Genomic DNA, 22502 nt, shown 5'->3' with positions numbered 1-22502 from the left:
GAGAAGCTCGGTTTTGGTCATATTTAATTTCATAAGAACATAACTTATATATGGGTGCAAAAGTACCTGCTTAAAATGATTTTCTACATGGTAATTTCATATCAGGGCACCTAAAAAGAACATATTTGCATGTGCAAATCAATTATATGTGCGTTAATTCATAGGTATACCTGTGTACAAGTGATATGTATGCATATTCAGCTGGAGATGGCCTGCTATCTCCCTCTGAATATTGACAGTTGGCGCTTAGCGGATACCTAGTTATATCATGTGATATAACAGGCTATCCGCCGATATTCAGCACGCCAGTGGCTGTTTGATGGCCAAATTAGGCCAAAATAGCTGGATTTTCTTTGGCAGGTTTAAACTTAAGCAGCCAGTACAAAATATCGGCTTGGCTGGTTAAATTTAAACCAGCCAAAAATTACCTGAATATTCAGTGCCGGTCACCGGAAATAGCCAGGCATTGAATATCCGGCTATCTCCCGCGGTCTGAATATCGGGCCCTAAATTTTTAGGTTCTCATATGAACTGAATGCATGCTCATGACTGTATATCCCTAGTGTACCCAGGCACCGACTCTGTGGGTGCTGTGGGTGCTCGAGCACCCCCAATATTTTTGGCCGCCAGAAGTTGGAACCGGAAGTTCCCTTCACCAGCCCGGCCTGCTCGGTGCCCACCCTTTTCTCTCTCAACAGTCCTCCACCGGTCCGCCCTTGCCTTCCTGCGTGCCACCCAGAATTTGAAGTCATCTTACCTTGGGGGGTCCCGGCGGTAGCAGTGAAAGGCGAGCAGGCTCGTTGCTTCAGCCTTCCCTTCTCTCTCAGCTCTGGTCCCGCCGGGGAGGGGGCCTGGAACTCGGAGGAGAGGGAGGGGGAGGGAGGAGGGGACGGGGGAGGGAGGGAGGGGGACGGGAGGAGGAGGAAGGGGAAGAGGATGGGGGAGAGGGGAATGCACCACCTGTAAAAAAAAAAAAATATTCAGCACCCCCAATCATTTTGAAAAGTTGGCTCTTATGCTAGTGTATATTCAATTGCTTTTTTTTTTTTTTTACTTGGAACTAATTTTCAACATGTTATCTCCCCTGATTGCCAAAGTTGTGTTGGTGGTGAAGTTCAATGTATTTTGCATGCATGTGCTAAACATGGTCTTACACTGAGACTCTTGGTGAATAAAGACATATAAGACTAGGTTCTATATATGGCGCCTGAAATATCCGCTCAAAAAATACACCTAGGTGTATTCTGTAAACTAAGTTTAGGCCTACTTTACAGAATAAACCTAAATTTCAATGCTGATTATAGAATACACCGAGCGCCTGTGCGCGTGACTAAATTTAGTTGCAGGCAGTTAACCCGACGCCTAAATTAGGCGCAGACCGAGTGTATTCTGTAACAAGTGCAAATATTTGAGAAATGTCCACGACCCGCCCATTCCATGCCCATGACCACGCCCAACTATGTGACTTAGAATTTACGAGCATCATGTTACAGAATACACTTAGACAGTTCTGTGTATAAATTCGAATTAATGCCAATTAGTGTTAATAATTGCTTGTTCAGTGGCAATTATCAGCACTGATTGGCTTGTTAACTAAATTGCATGCACAAATCTGGCCTACGACCGGATCTGTGTGTGCAACTTAAGTCACGCTATATAGAATCCGGTGGATGACGCAGGAAGAAAAAAGAAACAATGATAACTTAATGCTGCATGACCGATGTACGTGATTTGGAGGATGGTAAAAAATATGTCTTCAATTGTATTTTCTTCTCAGATCATTTTCCTCCAGTCATCTCTCTTCGGCTTCCATCATGGTGATGGATACGCCCGGTTTCCAGAATCCCCGACACCAGAAAAAGGATCGAGCTGCAACTTTTGAAGAGCTGTGTCATAATTACGTACAGGAACGACTGAGGGCTCTCTTCTACAAGAGAACATTTGTTTCGGAAATGGAAAGATATCGAGAGGTGAAGACCTCGCTTTTCATGTGTGAAAGCATTATAATGCTCAGTAGACGTAGGAGTGTAAAAGAGAGGATGGGGGATTGGCAGGAGTGTGTAAAAGAGGGGGTGAGAGATTGATTATGATGTAAACATGTACGCATGTTTGTATGCACAGAGATGTGTGTATCTATACATACATCTCTCTCTCTATCTCAGGACTGGGGTTGGGGATATGAGGATGAGCTAACGAGACCTCTCCCTAGATCTCAGAACCCCTCATCTTTTTTTCTGCTCCCCTCAGATCCCAGAAATCCCTCTTTCTCCTTCCCCGCATCCCTCTCCTCATGCTAATATTCACCAATGCTATAATATTTTAAAAATTTGTTTCCCAGAGGATTGCATCTTAAGTAGAGGAGTGTGGTAGCCGTGTTAGTCCACTCTTAAGGTTATCAATAGAAATCAAACAAAATAAAACATGGAAAAGAAAATAAGATGATACCTTTTTTATTGGACATAACTTAATACATTTCTTGATTAGCTTTCGAAGAAGGGCAACCTTCGAAAGCTAATCAAGAAATGTATTAAGTTATGTCCAATAAAAAAGGTATCATCTTATTTTCTTTTCCATGTTTTATTTTGTTTGATTTCTATAGATTCTACATGGAATGTTGCTATTCCACTAGCAACATTCCATGTAGAAGTCGGCCCTTGTAGATCACCAATGTGGCCGCGCAGGCTTCTGCTTCTGTGAGTCTGACGTGCAGGACGTCAGACTCACAGAAACAGAAGCCTGCACAGCCTTCTACATGGAATGTTGCTAGTGGAATAGCAACATTCCATGTAGAATCTCCAATAGTAGCAACATTCCATGTAGAATCTCCAATAGTAGCAACATTCTATGTAGAATCTCCAATAGTATCTATTTTACTGTCATAGTAATGCTTGAATGTTTTCACTTATATACACTGTCAGCTAGCACATTTGCTTATTTCCGATCTGAGGAAGAAGGGCAACCTTCGAAAGCTAATCAAGAAATGTATTAAGTTATGTCCAATAAAAAAGGGATCATCTTATTTTCTTTTCCATGTTTTATTTTGTTTGATTTCTATAGATTCTACATGGAATGTTGCTATTCCACTAGCAACATTCCATGTAGAAGTCGGCCCTTGTAGATCACCAATGTGGCCGCGCAGGCTTCTGCTTCTGTGAGTCTGACGTCCTGCACGTACGTGCAGGACGTCAGACTCACAGAAACAGAAGCCTGCGCAGCCTTCTACATGGAATGTTGCTAGTGGAATAGCAACATTCCATGTAGAATCTCCAATAGTATCTATTTTACTGTCATAGTAATGCTTGAATGTTTTCACTTATATACACTGTCAGCTAGCACATTTGCTTATTTCCGATCTGAGGAAGAAGGGCAACCTTCGAAAGCTAATCAAGAAATGTATTAAGTTATGTCCAATAAAAAAGGGATCATCTTATTTTCTTTTCCATGTTTTATTTTGTTTGATTTCTATTGATAACCAGAGCATTGCAGTAATTAAAATATTAATGACTCATCATTTTCAGATCACCTTCTATATGACCTACGCATCTCAATGATATTTCCTCAAACTGGATCAATGGGTCAGTCTAATTAGCCACAATAGCCATGTCTACTAAATATAGTGGAGAGAAATGCTTCACAGTCAACAGGCAGCACACACATAATTTGATGTGCCCCTCGTGGCTATAAGCCTGAAAATTAGGAACTTTTCAGAATCCTCAGTACTTTGAAGGGCGTCGAATAAAGCAGTGGAAAGACTTAAACCTTTCAATTTAAATAGCATTTGCTTTCGTGTCAGCTTGGCAATTGCTCTCAAGTTAATAATTTATAAGATGCGTTTGCCGTTCCCCAAGTGACTGCAGGCTTCCTTTTAGTGGCATTGCATCCTGACAGCAATCCTCCATAATGTCAGATCTGACATTGCTAAGTACGATCTAGTTCAAAGACGCTTGAGTTCTAAGCTTTGGTTGGTAGAGTTTAGATGATCATAGAGCTACACATTAAAGACTTTTAACGTCTCCTGGTTCTTTTTTTTTTTGGTCCATTCCTTACTTTGGAGCTCAAATGTCAGGTTAGGAAACAAGTAAACTTTGAAATCTTATGTTACAGGAAAACATCGAGGTGGCCTTTGACCTTCCAGAGCTGTCCCCAGTTACTACAGTGTCTATCATTGACCAAACTTCTTCACAGGTAGGAGACTATTTTAATTCACTTTATCTCCATTCCAGGATCAATAATAGAGCAGGAAATCAAAACTGGGTAACAAAAAAAAAAAAAAATCACTCTGCTCCTTAGTTATTTAGTAGGATCTGGAAATTATTCCCATAATATTCTCTTATTTTCTGTGCGAAAGCGGCAGATCGCCTTGGGCGAGCCTTCTCTCACTGTGTCCTGCCTTTGTGGAAATAGGAAGTTACATCAGAGGAGGGCGGGACACAGTGAGGGAAAGCCCGCCTGAAGAGATCTGCTGCTTTCACACAGAAGGCGCTGTGCTGCTGATGTAGAGATTTTTTTTTTAATGCAGGGGGTCAGACGTCAAATAGAAGGGAGCTGAGGGTAGGCAGGTGGAGACGGGACTGTGGCGCCAGCGGCCTGGCAGCAGGAGAGGGCGAGAGACTCCGGTGCCGGGTCCTCCTTGGTGGCCCGGGCCTGGGGAATTTTCCCTCCCCTGCCCACCCCCCCCTCTCGGCGGCCCTGATGCTAGTGCGTCTTGGTAAACAGGGCCCTAGATGGTTTATTCATTTATCTTCATGCAGAAGTTGAGCCTCACTATCCATTTAAATAGGATAATTCAATACGCGGTCCTAAACTTAGGGCCCCCTTTTACCAAGCGGCAGTAAAAGGGGCCCTGCGGTGGCATCAGCATGCGGATTTGCCTCCTGGTAAAAGCTTAAAAGGAAATGGCCATGTGGTAAGGTGAACACTTGCCTTCTGCCCATTTCCCGTCCCTTACTGCTACTTATTTAGGAGGTGGTAAGACTCCCTCGCTAACCTGACGGTAACCAGGCAATGAGTGGGGTTGCCCAATTACCACCGGGTAAGCCTCCGGCACTGAAAAAATAAAAGTATATTTTCAGCGCCAGAAATGGCGCATGGTGGGGGCAGGCATTACGACCGGGATCCTGCTGTAGCCTGGTGGTAGTGCCGGATTGCGCACAGCGAAGCGATAGTATGGGTACCGCCATTTTGTAAAAGGGCCCCTTAAACAGATAAGCAGTCCATTTAAATTAGACCTATTTATGCAGTGGATATTCATCCTCAGAAGCTTAGCGGAGATTGGTTGACAGTACCGGTGGTGGGAGGCGGGGCTAGTGCTGGGCAGACTTCTACGGTCTGTGCCCTGAAATGGCAGATACAAATCAAGGTCAGGTATACACATAAAGTAGCACATATGAGTTTATCTTGTTGGGCAGACTGGAAGAACATTCAGGTCTTTCTCAGCCGTCATCTACTATGTTACTATTGTCAGCAAATCATGACAACTATCACGCTTATTTTCAAAAGAGAAGGGCACCCATCTTTTGACACAAATCGGGAGATGGGCGCCCTTCTCGCAAGGCCGCCTAAATCGGCATAATCGAAAGCCAATTTTTTGACACCCTCTACAGCTTTCCGTTGCGGGGACGACCAAAGTTCACGGGGGCGTGTCGGCAGGGTAGCGAAGACAGGACAGGGGCGGGACTGGGGCATGATTAGGAGATGGGCGTCCTTGGCCGATATTGGAAAAAAGAAGGGCGTCCCTGACGAGCACTTGGCCGACTTTACTTGGTCCATTTTTTTTCATGACCAATCTGTGAAAAGATGCCCAAACTGAGAAGATGACCACCGGAGGGAATTGGGGATGACCTCCCCTTACTCCCCCAGTGGTCACTAACCCCCTCCCACCATAAAAAACAGGTTAAAAATACTTTTTTGCCAGCCTCAAATGCCATCGCAGCAGTATACTGGTCCCTGGAGCAGTTGTAATGGGTGCAGTGTACTTCAGGCAGCCAGACCTGGGGGGGGGGGGGGGGGGCTTGGGTGGCTCAGCACCCAAGGTAAGGGAGCTATGCACCTGGGAGCAATTTGTGAAGTCCACTGCAGTGCCCCCTAGGGTGCCCGGTCGGTGTCCTGGCATGTGAGGAGGACCAGTGCACTACAGATGCTGGCTCCTCCCACGACCAAATGGCTTGGATTTGGCCGTTTTTGAGATGGATGTCTTTGGATTCCATTATCGACGAAAACCAAGGTCGGCCATCTCTAAGGGCAACCATCTCTAAGGTCGACCCAAATGTTGAGATTTGGGCGTCCCCGACTGTATTATCAAAACGAAAGGTGGACGCCCATCTTGTTTCGATAATACAGGTTTCCCCGCCCCTTCGTGGCGCCATCCGTAGAGATGGGCGCCCCCGTTCGATTATGCCCCTCTATGTTACATCGCTGGATAGTAGCAGAATATTTTCTGTGGTTACGTGTATGCCACACCCGGAATGCCTCTGATTATTCCCTGTTTGAAATGCATAACGTTTGGTAGGATAGCAAGACATTCAGCCAAATTTTATACATTGGCCAATGACACCCATAGGAGTTCTTAATTGGAAGTTCGGTGTATTGCTTTGTGTACCCAGTTGCTTGTTTGGTGTGCCATTCTTCAATAAAGATATTTTAAAAAAAAAGACACCATAGGAATATAATGGGTGTCTCTATCATTAGCGCATGCTAATTTTTAGCGCCTACATTGCAGCTTAGTAAACAGGGCCCTTTATGACAATAAAAATCACACACACAGTTGGCTCATACACCTATTAAATAAATGGAGCAAAATTCAGCGTATCTACTATGACTTTATTGCAAACTCTGATGGGTATATGTTGAACTCTGTTTTCCCAGTTGAACGTCCGTAATGGCCAGGCAGAAGAATCCAAAGGTTTGCTTTGGATCCTAGATGAAGAAGTACTGATCCAGGGGTCAAGCGACAGCGTAGCACTTGATCGCCTGTGCTCTTACTTTGAGAACAAAGGAGTCGTTGATAAGGAAGGTAAGAAAGATACGAAGGCAATTTTATAAACGATAAGTCACTAGACTGCTGCAAAAGAAAAATTAAATGACTGCTTCCAACCGTAGTCAAACTAAAAATACTACTACTACTACTTATCATTTCTAAAGTGCTACTAGACGTACGCAGCGCTGTTGTACACTTGAACATGAAGAGACAGTCCCTGCTCGACAGAGCTTACAATCTAATTAGGACAGACAAACAGGACAAACAAGAGATAAGGGAATATTAAAGTGAGGATGATAAAATAAGGGTTCTGAACAAGTGAATAAGGGTTAGGAGTTAAAAGCAGCATCAAAAAGATGGGCTTTTAGCTTCGATTTGAAGACGGCCACAGATGGAGCTTGACGTGCCGGCTCAGGAAGTCTATTCCAGGCATATGGTGCAGCAAGATAAAAGGAACGGAGTCTGGAGTTAGGGGTGGAGGAGAAGGGTTCAGATAAGAGAGATTTACCCAGGAGAGTAATCCAGGTACAGGCAAGGTCAGGAGGTAGGCAGCAGACACAAGAGTAATCCAGGTACAGGCAGAGTCGGTAGGCAGGAAGCAGACACAAGAGTAATCCAGGTACAGGCAGAGTCAGCAAAGAAGAACAAAGTAGAGGAGAAGCACACTACTGAGCAAGTAACACCTACCAAAGTTGAAGCCGAAGCAAGGAATCTAGGGAGAGCTCAGCTGATAAAGTGCTGGCATCTGACATCAGCAGGGAGAAGGGGCACAGCCATAGGACAAGATCAGGGGAAGGAGGAACCGGAAGACCAATAGGAGAGAAGCAAGGGAAGCCAGGCAGAGGAAGAGCAGACCCAGGTACATGAAAGCAAAGCAATAAAGGAACCTGCAGCCAGAGAAGAACTACACACACATGGCTCAGGGCTGTGCCAGCCAAGTGTGTGTGTCGACGGGACCCTGCGCAGCCCTCGACACCGCTTGCATTGAGCTTGGGGACATGACAACGATAAACAAAAAAATCTTTCATAATGAATCAATTGTTCCAAAAACTTAAATGAAGATCCATTGAAAGATAAGTTTTTGGAACAATTGATTCATTATGAAAGATTTTTTTGTTTATTTTAGTATCGTCTTTGTCTCTCTTCTGTTTATAAAATGACCAATTTTGTGCATAAAACAGCTCTTATTAAATTAGATCATGTCTAAAAATATTCTTGGTGAAAACAGGAACATGTACAGTAGGCATATTCAGAGGCTGAGTTTGGGCGGCCCATGGTCAGAGTTAGAATTTTAAATGTTTTTGTGAACTATGTGGGATTGCATGAATTATACGTATTGTGAGCAGCCATATTGTCCATCCTTAGGTGCTATTGCTGCAGGATTTGTGCTAGTATTTTATAAAGACAAACAAGCACCAAATAGTTAAAAAAAATAGGTGCCTTCTTGTTCTTTAAGCACCTTGTTATATAATAACCCTCTATATGTATGAGGGAGAACAATACAATACAGAGATGAAAGAGAAGTTAGCAGGAAAAGAGACAAAGGGAACTGGGAGCAGAGACAGAGAAAAAGAGCTCAGAGCAGAAATAAATCTCATTCTTGATTCTCTGAGAGAGAGATATCCTACAACAGAAGACATTCAGTCCCAAACTATTTACTGGAATGACCTATGAGGACTCTACTGTTTAAACAAAAGACATAGAAAACAGGAATGTCAAGATTTAATAATCTGTTACATCCAGTGGTGTGCTGGAGCAGGCTCTCACAGGCTCGCAAGAGCCGGTTGTTAAGTTTTTAAGAATTTTGGGAGCCGGTTGTTAAAGTAGGGCCCTCCATGACTACTTTAACAACTGGCTCCCAAAATGTGGGCTTGGGCCCCCTGCTGAATTCTCTTTTACTTTGCTGGTGGGGATGCTGAGCCCTGCCAGCCAAGTAAATAGACTACTGCTGCTCCCCGCTCCTTGTTTCTAGTTCTGGGCAGCAGGCTGGGACTTCTCGAGCATGTGAGAGAAGTTCCAGCATGCTGCTCAGAGAAAGACGTTGGGAGTGGTGGCTGCCAGAGGTTTGCCTAGCATGCCCGCACGAAGGGAGGGAGGAGAGAGAGGCAAGTGTTGCTCCCCTTCCCCCCCCCCCCCCCCCCCCCCCCGGCCAACCCTGGCCCTTCCAACTCCAGAGCTGGCTACGTCTGGAGAAAGAGCCTGTTGTTAAAAATTTACCAGCACACCCCTGGTTACATCCAAAGTTAAGCTACTATTATAGGGACCGTGGCAAAATTTGCAGCCTCTCAGGGATGTAAGAGTCTTTATTGTCAAAATTGTGATAATGAAAAACCATGGGAGGGGTTCTGATTTGACGGTGTCTTTGTAGATAGTACAGTACTTTAGAAGTTCTGGTATTTCACAGTTTCCATCTTGCACCAACTCATATTTAACCTTCCTTTTTGGCAGACGGGTGCTTCCCGTCGAAACACAGCCCCGTGTCAAGTCTGATGCATGAGTGGTGCCCAATAAAGACTTGTGTACAACCCACTTGGCTGCAAGAGTCTCCTTGGTTCACCCCTACATTTGGATTTGAAGGGTTCTGGTTCGACATATTGAAATACTCACCTACATTAGTGCATTCTGACATTGGATACCCAACATTGAGATCTTCTTGAGTTTCCCTGGCAGAAATCTTTGTTTTGGACTCTCCATTCCTCCTTGTCTTCTCAACGTATCCTAGTCATTTCTAATGCTCTATGAACATGAACTTCAGGTATAGTTTGCTCTCATGAGACAATGACTATTTGATTACTTTAATTGTAGAGCTAGGACCCATTCGGAAGTGTGAACAGACACTTCAGTTTGAGATCTTCCACCAGTTGAGCAAAGACCCAGTTCGCTATGATTGTACCAGATGGGTTAATAAAGCCAAGGTTAATCTCTCTGCAAAGAACGCTATCCAGGTTCTGCAAGAGTCCAAAATGTAAGTAACTTTCGAGGAACGAATAGACTCTTCTTGATACATACAGAGGAATCCCATCACACAGTACTGAATAGCCTGCTTGAGGAGCAATAAAATATGTTTACAGTACTTATCATCTTTTCAATAAGTCTTATTAGTTTATTTTTAAGTAGGGAGAGATGAAACAAAACCATTTTGGGGGGAAAATGTTATATAAGATGATGGAAATTTCCATCAAATGATTTTCGTGGAGTCTTCTTGAACTCCGAAAAACTGTAGACAAACAGAAGGCAGTTCTATAACCAGGCAGCGCTATTTAGTCACCATTGGGTCAAAATTCAAAATGATTTAACCAGCCAAAAACAGTTCCCGGTTGGTTAAATCCCCTGTTCAGGGAGTGGAGGAGTGGCCTAGTAGTTAGAGTGGTGGACTTTGGTCCTAAGGAACTGAGTTCGATTTCCACTTCAGGCACAGGCAGCTCCTTGTGACTCTGGGCAAGTCACTTAACCCTCCATTGCCCCATGTAAGCCGCATTGAGCCTGCCATGAGTGGGAAAGCGCAGGGTACAAATGTAACAAAAATAAATTAGATACTATTGGAGATTCTATTTGGAATGTTGCTACTATTGGAGATTCTACATGGAATGTTGCTATTCCACTAGCAACATTCCATGTAGAAGGCTGCGCAGGCTTCTGTTTCTGTGAGTCTGACGTCCTGCACATACGTGCAGGACGTCAGACTCACAGAAGCAGAAGCAGAAGCCTGCGCGGCCACATTTGTGATCCATGTAGAATCTCCAATAGTAGCAACAGTGGAGGAGTGACCTAGTGGTTAGGGTGGTGGACTTTGGTCCTGAGGAACTGAGTTTGATTCCCACTTCAGGCACAGGCAGCTCCTTGTGACTCTGGGCAAGTCACTTAACCCTCCATTGCCCCATGTAAGCCGCATTGAGCCTGCCATGAGTGGGAAAGTGTGGCGTACAAATGTAACAAAAATAAATAAAAAAAATTTCAGATGTACTTAACGGTTGATGCTGCTGAAAATAACTGGTTAGTGTCAAACTGAAAATGGGCTATTTTGGGGGCATTCTGGGGATGGAGTTGGCTGATATTCAGCACTTAACCAGCCAGGTTAACCCCATAAATAGGTCCAGATAAAAGTGAGTTCTATCTTTGGGGTCCTTTTAAGGGGGCCTGCACTAGCGTCAACGCATGGTTTTGTCGGCCCCCTTTACTGCAGCGGGTAAAAGGCTGTCTTTTCTTCTTAAAAAAGAAATGTCCGTGCGGTAAGTGAACCACTTGCTGCGTGGCCATTTTTTTTGGGGGGGGGGGGGGGAAGAGCACTTATCACCACCCATTGAGGAGGCGGTAGGGGCTCCCATGATAACCCAGCGGTAAACGGGCAGTGCACGGCGAAAGCACCAGTGCTAGAAAAATCGAAAATATTATTGTAGCACCAGAAACGGCGATAGTTCCGGATTGGTGCTTGCCCAGCCTGTTGCCGTGCACCAACCCTTTAGTAAAAGGGCCCCTTTATGGGGCAAACCGTAGCCAGTTAAGTGTTGAATATTGCACTTAACCGACTATGCGTTAGCCGGCTCGGAAGCCCTGAAATTCAATGCTGGTGCCCAGATGGCCTGGCATTGAATTTCTAGCTTTAATGCCAGCAGCAGTCAGCAAAATGCTGATCATGGCTGGCTGAATATTGGTTCCCTTATTACCACAAGTAATGAGCCATGGAAGAAATACTTATGCATGTAAATGTTCTTCTAAAAATACTAATCCCGCATCAACGGCAAAATTTAAGTAAAGGCTGGTGTGAATGCTGACACCTAACTACCGTCAGCTTGGTGCAGAAATGGAAGTATTCTATAACTGCACACCTAAATCCTGGGAATGCCCATGCCCCTCCCTTGGCAATGCCCCCTTTTGAGTTATGTGCGAGAGAAGTTAGCCTCTTAGTTTACAGAATAGGGGTGTCAAGTCAGTTATGCGGTTCCCGGGACAAAATTCAGTGCCGGGGCCTGCATAGCTACGCATGTGAATTTAGGACATCTTTTGAGCTGTGTTTTGTCTGCTTAAGGGGACGGCATTTGAGTGGAGGAGTGGCCTGGTGGTTAGGGTGGTGGACTTTGGTCCTGGGGAACTGAGGAACTGAGTTCAACTCCCACTTCAGGCACAGGCAGCTCCTTGTGACTCTGGGCAAGTCACTTAACCCTCCATTGCCCCAGGTTCAAATAAGTACCTGTATACAATATGTAAGCCACATTGAGCCTGCCATGAGTGGGAAAGCACGGGGTACAAATGTAACAAAAAATAAAATACTGCCTTTCTATGGTTACAATCAAAGCAATTTATATATTACTAGTAAAAAAGCCCCGTTTCTGATGCAAATGAAACGGGGGCTAGCAATGTTTTCTTCTGTGTGCATGTGGGAGTGTGTGTGTCCCTGCCCTCTGGCCTCTCTCCCCTCCCCCCTCTAAGTCCTTCACTGTGACAGAGCCAGCGATTTGATTTCGTGCTCTGCTGTTTTCCTTCACTGACTGTGTTACAGAGGGGGGGGGGCAGACACTCATAGGGAAACCGGATATCTCGCCCCCTTCACACTTCCGGCTGGAGGCTTCATAGAACGTTGGTGTTGCCTTTTATATAGAGAGATATACAGGTGCTTTCTCTTGTACCTTGGGCAAGGGAGAGTCAAGTGACTTACCCAGATTCACAAGGAGCCGCTTACTTATGCAGGTTCTGACGCTGAATATTGTTGGCAGCTGCCTAACTGGCTCCTCCCCAGAACCACTCCTTGTGCCGCCCCTGACCTGCCCACTTTTAACATGGGCGGTCAGAGCCGATATTCAGCAGTACTTCCCAGTTTATTGCCTCTGAATATCAGAGGTTAGGTGGCCACAGACGGCCTGCCCACTTCAATTTGTTTTGAATATCAGGCACTTTATAATTTAGGTGCTAACTTTATAGAATGATGCATAAATACACGTTTATTCGCTTCGCTGCATTAGTGCCAATTTAATCCAATTGTTGTTGATTATCAGTCATTGGTGCCAATTTGTGCCCAATTAAGCAATTAGGGGTATGTTTACTAAGGCACGCTTTAGGCCCGTTCGTGTTTTTAACATGCCTTAATGGTTGATGCGCATTAAACGCTAATGCGCCCATAGGAATGTATCAGCGTGTTAGCGTTTAATGCACCTTAACTTTAAAGGCACGTTAAAAACGTTAATGCGCCTTAATAAACTTAACCCTCAATTTGCATGTTTAACTGCTACTATTCTATAACTAAGGGGCCCTTTTACTAAGCGGCCGTAAGCTTACCGCACGCCAATCTGGAGCTACCGCCGGCCCAACGCCAGCAGTAGTTCCACTCCCGGTGCGCGGCATTTCCAGCGCTAGCAGAACTATTTTCACAGGGGGTTACTCGGCGATAATTGGGAAGCACGGTGCACTACCCAGTTACCGCCAGGCTAGCGTAGGAGCCCTTATCGCCATCTCAATGGGTAGCAGTAAGTGCTCCCCCTCACAGGGCCACACAGGAAGAGCCATCTTACTGCATGGCCATGTCTTTTTTCGGCCTTCTTTCCCGCTGTGGTAAAAAGGGCTTCAGCGCATGGCAAAAGCAGTCCCCACTGTTAGTACAGGGCCCTTTTTTACTGCATCTTAATCAGTGGCGTAGGAAGGGTGGGGCGGTCCGCCCCGGGTGCACGCTGCTGGAGGGTGCAGAGAGCAGCCGAGCGCCTGTCTGCTCCGCTGGTTCCCTGCTCCCTCTGCCCTGGAACAGGTTACTTCCTGTTCTGGGGCAGAGGGCGCTAGCGGAGCCGACAGGCTTGCGGCTGCTCTCTTGCACCCTCAAGCAGCCAAGAATGCACCCGGGGGGGGGGCTTGATGCGCTGGGGAGGGGAGATGCCATTGCACCAGGGGGAGGGGGGGGGCTTGATGCGCCAGGTGTCATTGCGCCGGGGGGGGGGGGGTGTCATGCCGCCCCGGGTGGCAGCCGACCTAGGATTGCCACTGATCTTAGTAAATGTCCAAGGTAGGTAAATTTGCGCGCAAGATTCTAGAACGAGGAGGAATATGTATATTTCGACTTGCATATTTCCGTATTTTTATCCACAGAAGGGTTGGGCCGTTTTCAAATCGCTCATTCTTGCTAGTGAATCACTGTTTTAGCTGCAAAGATGGTCCTAAACATTGCCCTCTGACTATATACAGCTAAAATTAATACAATAGAATTTTTTATTTTCAGGACTTGTTCCTTCTCAGAGCTTCTCTGTTAGAAAATTACTGCTGAACGCACAGCAATAATTGCTGCTATAATGTACTCAGTAAGACAACTAACCCGATAATTAGTCACCACTTGCGATAATGTTATGAGTCCCAAGCTATTAATCATATCTGTTCTATCTTGAATTATTCTGGAACAATTTGATCTCAAACCAGATAGCGCCAAGTACAAAGGTGAGTGTTTTTCAAGTAATTGTGACATCAAGCCTTCTCTTTGTCTTAGGGGAGATATCAAGAACCTATTCCTGACACGGTCCAAAATTCCACTGATCTGTCGCTCGGTGGCAGGTCTGGAGGGAAATTCTCAGAAAGCTTTGCAGCGAGTGGGTCTCGTGAGAAAGACATTTGCCAGCAGTCTCGCTGCCGTGAAAAGGAACTCAGTTTGTGCCCAAATCATTCTTCAAGCGGTGAGTCACAAAGCAATGCGCTTATCTCTTGTAATCTTGCCAGCTACGCAAATGAGAGTTGCTCTTTGCAGTCCCAGTGACTCAAGTGGTGGGAGAGCTGTGAATGGAAACAGAGGGGCCGATATTCGAAGGATTTATGCTGTTGGCTTTCTCCCCCTTTTAAAAAAGCCACGCGGTAATGCCGACGCAGCCCATTCACTTTGAGGCATTACTGCACTGCCAGCTTCTAGTGTGGCTTTGTGAAAGGGGGGGCAACTGAGAGTTATATTCCTAACTTGTCTTCTTTCAAAATGTACTATGGAGGAGTAAGTGACTTGCCCAAGATCACAAGAAGCAGCAGTGGGATTTGAACTGGGCACCTCTGGATGTCACGGCTGGTACTTTAACCATTAGACTACTCCTCTGCTGAGTGTATAAATTTATACTCAAAATCCCACTAAACTCTTTAGGAGCATAAAATAAATGGGTGGTAATGGGTAGGGTTACCATATTTGGCCCTGCCCCATAATACCCCGCCCCCTTTGACACCCCACCCAGCCCCCTTTCACACCCTTGCACCGACCCCTGTCACATATTCCCCTCCCCCCCGTCACACACCCCGTCACCCCCCCTTACCTTCCCTTACTCTACTGCCCTGGTGGTCTAGTGACCTCATCGGGGCAGGAAAGAATCCCCTCTTTGCTGCCCGGAGCGCTGCCCTGCATCCTGTTGCTGAATCTCGGTGCCGATTCAAAATGGCCGCCAAGAGTTGAAGTCTCACGAGGTCGCTTCAACTCTCGGCGGCCATTTTGAGTCAGCACCGAGATCAGCAACAGGATGCAGGGCAGCGCTCCGGGCAGGAAAGAGGGGGCTCTTTCCTGCCCCGATGAAGTCACTAGACCACCAAGGCAGTAGAGTAGTAAGTAAGGGGAGGGGAGGGCCGGGAGGCTAGCATAGGAAGGCCCGCCCACCCGCCAGCCTCCCCGTTTGTCCAGAAATCCGGACAAACGGGCAGATTGGCAAAACCCGCCAGGTTGCCCAGACATGTCCTCAAAAAGAGGACATGTCCGGGTAAATCCGGACATAAAGAGGCATATTTTCAAAGCACTTTGGGAGGCTAAGTTCCATAGGTTTCTATGGAACTTTGGGAGGCTAAGTGCTTTGAAAATGAGCCTGATGGTAACCCTAGTAATGGGCAGATTTAGGGCAGGGAAAGGAAGTTAGGAAATCAGAACTGATTTTCAGTATTAGGCTCATAAATTAGGCTCGTAAATCTAGACAAGCGAATGGCAGGTCTAAATTTATGAGCATAACTTTAAAGCTCCTAAATGAAAATGAACGCTCAGCTAAAAAGTAGGACATTGAGGGACCCTTTTACTAAGCTGCGGTGAAAAGGGCCCTGGCGAGCGGCGGGGTCCGTTTGTGCCACGCACTGCGGACCTTTTTACTGCAGCAGGTAAAAAAAAAAGGCTAAAAATAGCCATGGTCGTGTGGTAATATTGCTCTTTTACTGCGTGGCCATGCGAGGGGGAACACTTACCGCCACTCACTGAGGTGGCGGCAAGGGCTCCCGCGCTAACCTGGCGGTAAACGGGTAGCACGTAGCACTGCCGGGTAAGTGCTGCACTGGAAAATACTGCCCTATTTTCCCTAGCACAGGAAATGGCACACACTAGGGCTGGAACTACTGCCAGCGCCCCCCCCCCCGGCGTGGAATGGCACCCCTCCCTGGCATGGACCCCCCCCCCCCCCGGCGCAGCGCCTCTCACTCCCCACGACAGTCCCCACCTGCCTACCAGCTGAGCTCCATGCACCGGCCGGTACCTCCAATCTGCAGCGCTGCTGACTTTAAATGAAGAAAACCGTCTCGTGGTTGGCCCTTCACTACTGAGTCCCGCCCTCTGATATAACTTCCTATTTCCTCGAGGGCGGGACTCAGTGAGTGAAGGGCCAACGACGAGACGGTTGTCTTCATTTAAAGTCAGCAGCGCTGCAAATTGGAGGTGCCGGCTGGAGCTCAGCTGGTAGGCAGGTGGGGACTGTCGGGGGGAGTGAGAGGTGCTGTGCCGGGGGGTGGGGGGGGTGGACGGAGCACCCCCCCACCCGTTGACACCCGGGGCGGACCGCCCCCACCGCCCGCCCTTGCTACGCCACTGAAGAGAGGAGACCAAAGAAGTTTTTGATTTAACAACAAATTCTCATCGGTGTATAATATTACACTGCAACATTTGAGATTGATCAAGACCCCTGAGGCAGGCCTTAGGGCCGAAACACGGCCGTGTTGGGTCATTTTTTAAAATACCCAATAAAGTTTTTTTGGTATCCTCCTTGGTTTCTCCTCACTTTTTTTTGTTTCACTTCTCACGGCACTGTAAGGTTTCTTACCTCCTTTTTTTTTTGCTTAAGTTGGCAGTAGCTCCATATTGGCATGTGGTAAGCCGACATTGGGCTTACCGGCACTTTTGTAAAAGGGCCCCTACTTTACGAGCCCACCTTTTATGGGGGGAGTGACATGAGTAGTGTAATGAAACATGTTGCTTCATTTCCAAACCAAAAAAAAAAAAACAAAACATTTTCGCTTCATTTTGGTTTTCATTTTAGCACAGTGTTCTATTGTGGATTAAAAACTGGTTAAAAGACAGAAAACAGAGAGTAGGGTTAAATGATCAGTATTCTCAATGGAGAAGGGTAGTTAGTGGGGTTCCCCAGGAGTCTGTGCTGGGACCGCTGCTTTTTAACATATTTATAAATGACCTAGAGATGGGAGTAACTAGTGAGGTAATTAAATTTGCTGAAGACACAAAGTTATTCAAAGTCGTTAAATCGCGGGAGGATTATGAAAAATTACAAGAGGACCTTACGAGACTAGGAGACTGGGCATCTAAATGGCAGATGACGTTTAATGTGAGCAAGTGCAAAGTGATGCGTGTGGGGAAAGAGGAACCTGAATTATAGCTACGTCATGCAAGGTTCCACGTTAGGAGTCACGGACCAAGAAAGGGATCTAGGTGTCGTTGATGATACGTTGAAACCTTCTGCTCAGTGTGCTGCTGTGGCTAAGAAAGCAAATAGAATGTTAGGTATTATTAGGAAAGGAATGGAAAACAAAAATGAGGATGTTATAATGCCTTTGTATCGCTCCATGGTGCGACTGCACCTCGAATATTGTGTTCAATCCTGGTCGCCGCATCTCAAAAAAGATATAGTGGAATTAGAAAAGGTGCAAAGAAGGGCGACAAAAATGATAAAGGGGATGGGACGACTTCCCTATGAGGAAAGGCTAAAGCGGCTAGGGCTCTTCAGCTTGGAGAAAAGGCGGCTGAGGGGAGAAATGATAGAGGCCTATAAAATAATGAGTGGAGTTGAATGGGTAGATGTGAAGCATCTGTTTACACTTTCCAAAAATACTAGGACTAGGGGGCATGTGATGAAGCTACAATGTAGTAAATTTAAAATGAATCGGAGAAAATGTTTCTTCACTCAACGTGTATTTAAACTCTGGAATTCGTTGCCAGAGAATGTGGTAGGGGCGGTTAGCTTAACGGAGTTTAAAAAAGATTTGTACGGCTTCCAAAAGGAAAAGTCCATAGACCATTATTAAATGGACTTGGAGAAAATCCACTATTTCTGGGATAAGCAGTATAAAATGTTTTGCACTTTTTTGGGATCTTGACGGGTATTTGCGACCTGGATTGGCCACTGTTGGAAACAGGATGCTGGGCTTGATGGGACTTTGGTCTTTTCCAGTATGGCAATACTTATGTACTTATGCACAAATAACACACATTAAAACAGAAATGAAAAAAAAAATGAAAAAAGTGAGCATTAGTGCCACCGTTCCAGTGAGGTTAATTTTGAGCGTGAGCAAAGAGGCAAGCATGCCTTTTTGCTAAAAAGGTCTTTTTCAAGACCACATTTTTTTACTTTTTACAATAAAGGATAATATATCTTCACAAGTACCAACAAAATTCTGCACATCGCACTGGATGTTCTTCGTCTATAAAGACTCCTGATGCAGGCTTAGTGGTCGAAACACAATGGTTGTGTCGAGTCTTTTTTAATCAATAAATATTTATTTAGAAGCATCCATCTCTCCAGTCTTTTGGTATCCATGGTCAAACATCCCACTTTTCTTCTCACACGAGGTTACGTGAGTGCCGGTGCTCACATACCTAATCGGGCAAAGACAGGACTGCTTTTAATGCCGTTAGATCTTCCTAGTTAGGTATGTGGGTACGAGCACTGAATATCCCCATGCCCCCGTTACATCTGGGCCTACCTCAACTCAGCCTCTAGACAGCCTGTGGCATTGCCCAGATTGTGCCAGAGCAATCAGAGGGGATGTTTATCCAGAGATAATATTTAATTATCTCTCTGACCTCATGTGCAACTTTCTTTGAATCAGTCACCTTACTTTCTAACTCTTTTTATTCTCTTACCTATCTACCATATTTTTCGGACTATAAGATGCACTTTTTTCCCCCCAAATTTGGGAGGAAAATGGGAGGTGCGTCTTATAGTCCGAAGGTAGAGATTTGGCTGGCTGGCAGGCCGCCCGCCCTCCCTCCCTCCAAGTTCGGGATCGCCCTCCCCCCGGCCCTGTCACCACTTCTCCCCTTACTCACGCGATCTTCCCTGGTGGTCTAGTGACGTCGGGGCGCTGCTCTCCATCCTCCTGCATGCAGCCTGACGGTCTCGGCGAGATTCAAAATGGCCGCCGAGACTTCAATTCTCGGTGGCCATTTTGAATCTCGCCGAGACCGTCAGGCAGCAATGCATACAGGAGGATGGAGAGCAGCGCGCTGGGCAGGAAAGAGGGGGCTCTTTCCTGCCCCGACGTCACTAGACCACCAGGGAAGATCGCATGAGTAAGGGGAGAGGTGGTGACAGGGCCGGGGAGGGGGGAGGAGGTAACCCTGAGGGCGATCCCGAACTTGGAAGGAGGGATTCGGACAAGACGCACCGGAGCACCTAGGTTTTAGAGGAGGGAAAAAGCAAATTTTTTTTCCTATTTCCCTCCTCTAAAACCTAGGTGCGTCTTATGGTCCGGTGCGTCTTATAGTCCGAAAAATACGGTATATGTTCCATCTTTGCTTTACCCTTCACTATCAATTAAAATGTTCTATTACGTATTGTGTTGACATTGTAAGAAGTATACCATTCCGTACTTTGTATTGTTATTTGAATATTTTTACTGCTGTAATTACCTATTGCTCATGTTTGATCTATTCTTACTATACACCGCCTTGAGTGAATTCCTTCAGCAAGGCGGTAAATAAATCCTAATTAATAATAAATAAATATTTACTGGAACCAGTTGAGTGCCACTGATCGATGGCCGGCTAGCTCAGCATGGTTTTTGTCCAGGATCCTCTTCTTCCTGCTTAAAAATCATATTGAAATCGAACCCCTTTATTTTTATTCTTGCCTGGAGCTAAGTTCTTACGTTTCTAATCATGTGTAACTAAGAAACTCAGTAAAGTCTTGGGAGTCTGAAGTTGTAGAAGAACAAAATTGGAACGTATACCTTTGCTCTTGCAAAATCTGTCAGTTTTATGGCTCTGGAATGGGCTCGGTCAAGAGTTCCCAGAATGTCCCCGTTTATAAATGGTAGGTTTCAGAATCTGTGTCCCCGAGGTGATGCACAGGCCACTTCTCACTTCGCTATTGAAGTGGTTGAAAGCACTGAAAGATGAAAGACTAGAGAATGACCTTCTGATGCAAAGTCAGAAGAAAGGTTGCAAGGGAGGAGCCACAAGGAAAGAACAAAGTCATTGTAAAGAAAACCAGTCCCACTCCACCTTGTAAAGGGAAAATAATAATAATAATAATTAAAAAAAAACTTTATGTATAACCCGCTATATATATATCTACAAAAGTCTAAGAGGGGAGCAAATCACATACAAAATATAAAAGGACCACACAATAAAAATTATTTCTTTGCTCAACAAACTATATAAAAAATTATGTTATTCTGAAAATAAAACATACAGCAGATTAAAATTTACATGGTATTAAAATAATATCAAAAAACAACAAGGCAAACGATCTGCAAAATCCAATATGGGAAAGAAAGCCAGCAGATCAATGTCACAACAAAAAGATTTTATTGAAGATACCGTGTATGAACAAATCGCCCGACACAGCTTCAATAATGGTGTGTCCATTTGTGTATGCTAGAGACCACAGGATTCCCGTTTTAGCTGGTTTTTTCTTGACTTTTATGCACCATATTTGCCCCTTTACGAAGGTTTCAAATTAGCCCCTGACGCAGCCCTAGGTGGGCGAAACACGGCCTGTGTCGGGCGATTTGTTCATACACGGTATCTTCAATAAAATCTTTTTGTTGTGACATTAAAATAATATCATACATCAGAGGACCCAAAAGCCTGAGGAAATAAATGAGTTCTCAAAGCTTTTTTGAACTGGTCCTTATTCTGTATTAAATGAAGTTCAATGGGGAATGCGTGCCATAATTTTGGACCTTTGATGTATAGAAAATAGATTATGTACATTCTTCCAAATAAACCTGATGAAATGAAAGCACATCAATTAGCTGTTTCTGAGATGATCTCAGAGAGCGAGTAGGTTGATAACATCTTAGAGTGGCATTAAGAGTTGGTGAAATATTACCCTTCAATATTTTAAAAACTAACAATGTATCTTTCTCTTCTAAAGTTAGATGTTGGATCTTTAAATCAATTGAGATCTAATAGAGTATGCATTCTTCCAGTGCACAATTTTATGCACTGGAATAGACGTAAAGATTGACAATTTATGCATCCTTGATGCATACCACAAAATGAATGATTAGATGTGGAGGGGCATTTTCCATATGTTGTTTGTTACATTTGTACCCTGCGCTTTCCCACTCATGGCAGGCTCAATGCAGCTTATATGGGGCAATGGAGGGTTAAGTGACTTGCCCAGAGTCACAAGGAGTTGCCTGTGCCTGAAGTGGGAATTGAACTCAGTTCCTCAGAACCAAAGTCCACCACCCTAACCACTAGGCCACTCCTCCACTGTTGCTACTATTGGAGATTCTACATGGAATGTTGCTATTCCACTAGCAACATTCTATTTAGAAGTCGTCCCTTGCAGATCACCAATGTGGCTGCACAGGCTTCTGCTTCTGTACGTGCAGGACGTCAGACTCACAGAAACAGAAGCCTGCGCAGCCTTCTACATGGAATGTTGCTAGTGGAGTAGCAACATTCCATGTAGAATCTCCAATAGTATCTATTTTATTTTTGCTACATTTGTACCCTGCACTTTCCCACTCATGGCAGGCTCAATGTGGCTTACATGGGGCAATGGAGGGTTAAGTGACTTGCCCAGAGTCACAAGGAGCTGCCTGAAGTGGGAATCAAACTCAGTTCCTCAGGACCAAAGTCCACCACCCTAACCACTAGGCAACTCCTCCTTAAGTTCTTGCGTGACATGGGTCAAAAAGGCTATTTCTAGATGTTTCATAGCATGTGGCTGAATTATTGAGTCCCTGTTTTTATAGACAATGGCATTCTCTCTTTTCCACCCTAGGACGCTCTGATGAATCTGGTCAAACGGTCCCAGGTCCACTTTGTCCACTGTTTTGTTCCGAGATCGGAAACAGATGACACAGACTGTAAGGTCCTCACCCATTCCAGCAAAGCAGAAGGCGAAGGGGGAGAAAGCAGCATCATGGCAGTGGACATCCCCACGCTGAGAACACAGCTGTTTGGGGCACAGCTACTGGATGCCCTGCGCTTGTGTAGGATAGGTATTGTATCAAAACTTTCAAAGGATTATGTTTGATTTTTTTGTTGTTGTTGTTACTGTGATGGAGACTAGGTTCAAAGAAGAGCGACCAAAATGATAGAGAGGATGGAACTGTGCTCATAGGAGGAAAGGCTAAAGAGATTAGG

The 22502-nt window shown here is 45.3% G+C and overlaps 1 protein-coding gene across 3 annotated transcripts in view; it reads left to right on the top strand.

Moving 5' to 3' along the window:
• The window catches only part of MYO18B (myosin XVIIIB), a 549955-nt gene that overhangs the window by 210012 nt on the left and 317441 nt on the right, over nt 1–22502 (top strand). For all 3 annotated transcript variants that reach the window (XM_030218025.1, XM_030218027.1, XM_030218024.1), the window contains exons 16-21: nt 1778–1970; nt 4105–4185; nt 6865–7012; nt 9782–9941; nt 14436–14619; nt 22138–22357. In XM_030218025.1, coding sequence (XP_030073885.1) covers nt 1778–1970; nt 4105–4185; nt 6865–7012; nt 9782–9941; nt 14436–14619; nt 22138–22357 — 986 coding nt within the window. The remainder of the gene's footprint in view (nt 1–1777; nt 1971–4104; nt 4186–6864; nt 7013–9781; nt 9942–14435; nt 14620–22137; nt 22358–22502) is intronic.

This window comes from Microcaecilia unicolor, chromosome 11 (genome assembly GCF_901765095.1).
Source record: "Microcaecilia unicolor chromosome 11, aMicUni1.1, whole genome shotgun sequence".
Classification (NCBI taxonomy): Eukaryota; Metazoa; Chordata; class Amphibia; order Gymnophiona; family Siphonopidae; genus Microcaecilia; species Microcaecilia unicolor.
The sequence above is the reverse complement of the archived record's forward strand: the minus strand, read 5'-3'. Positions and strand labels throughout refer to the sequence as shown.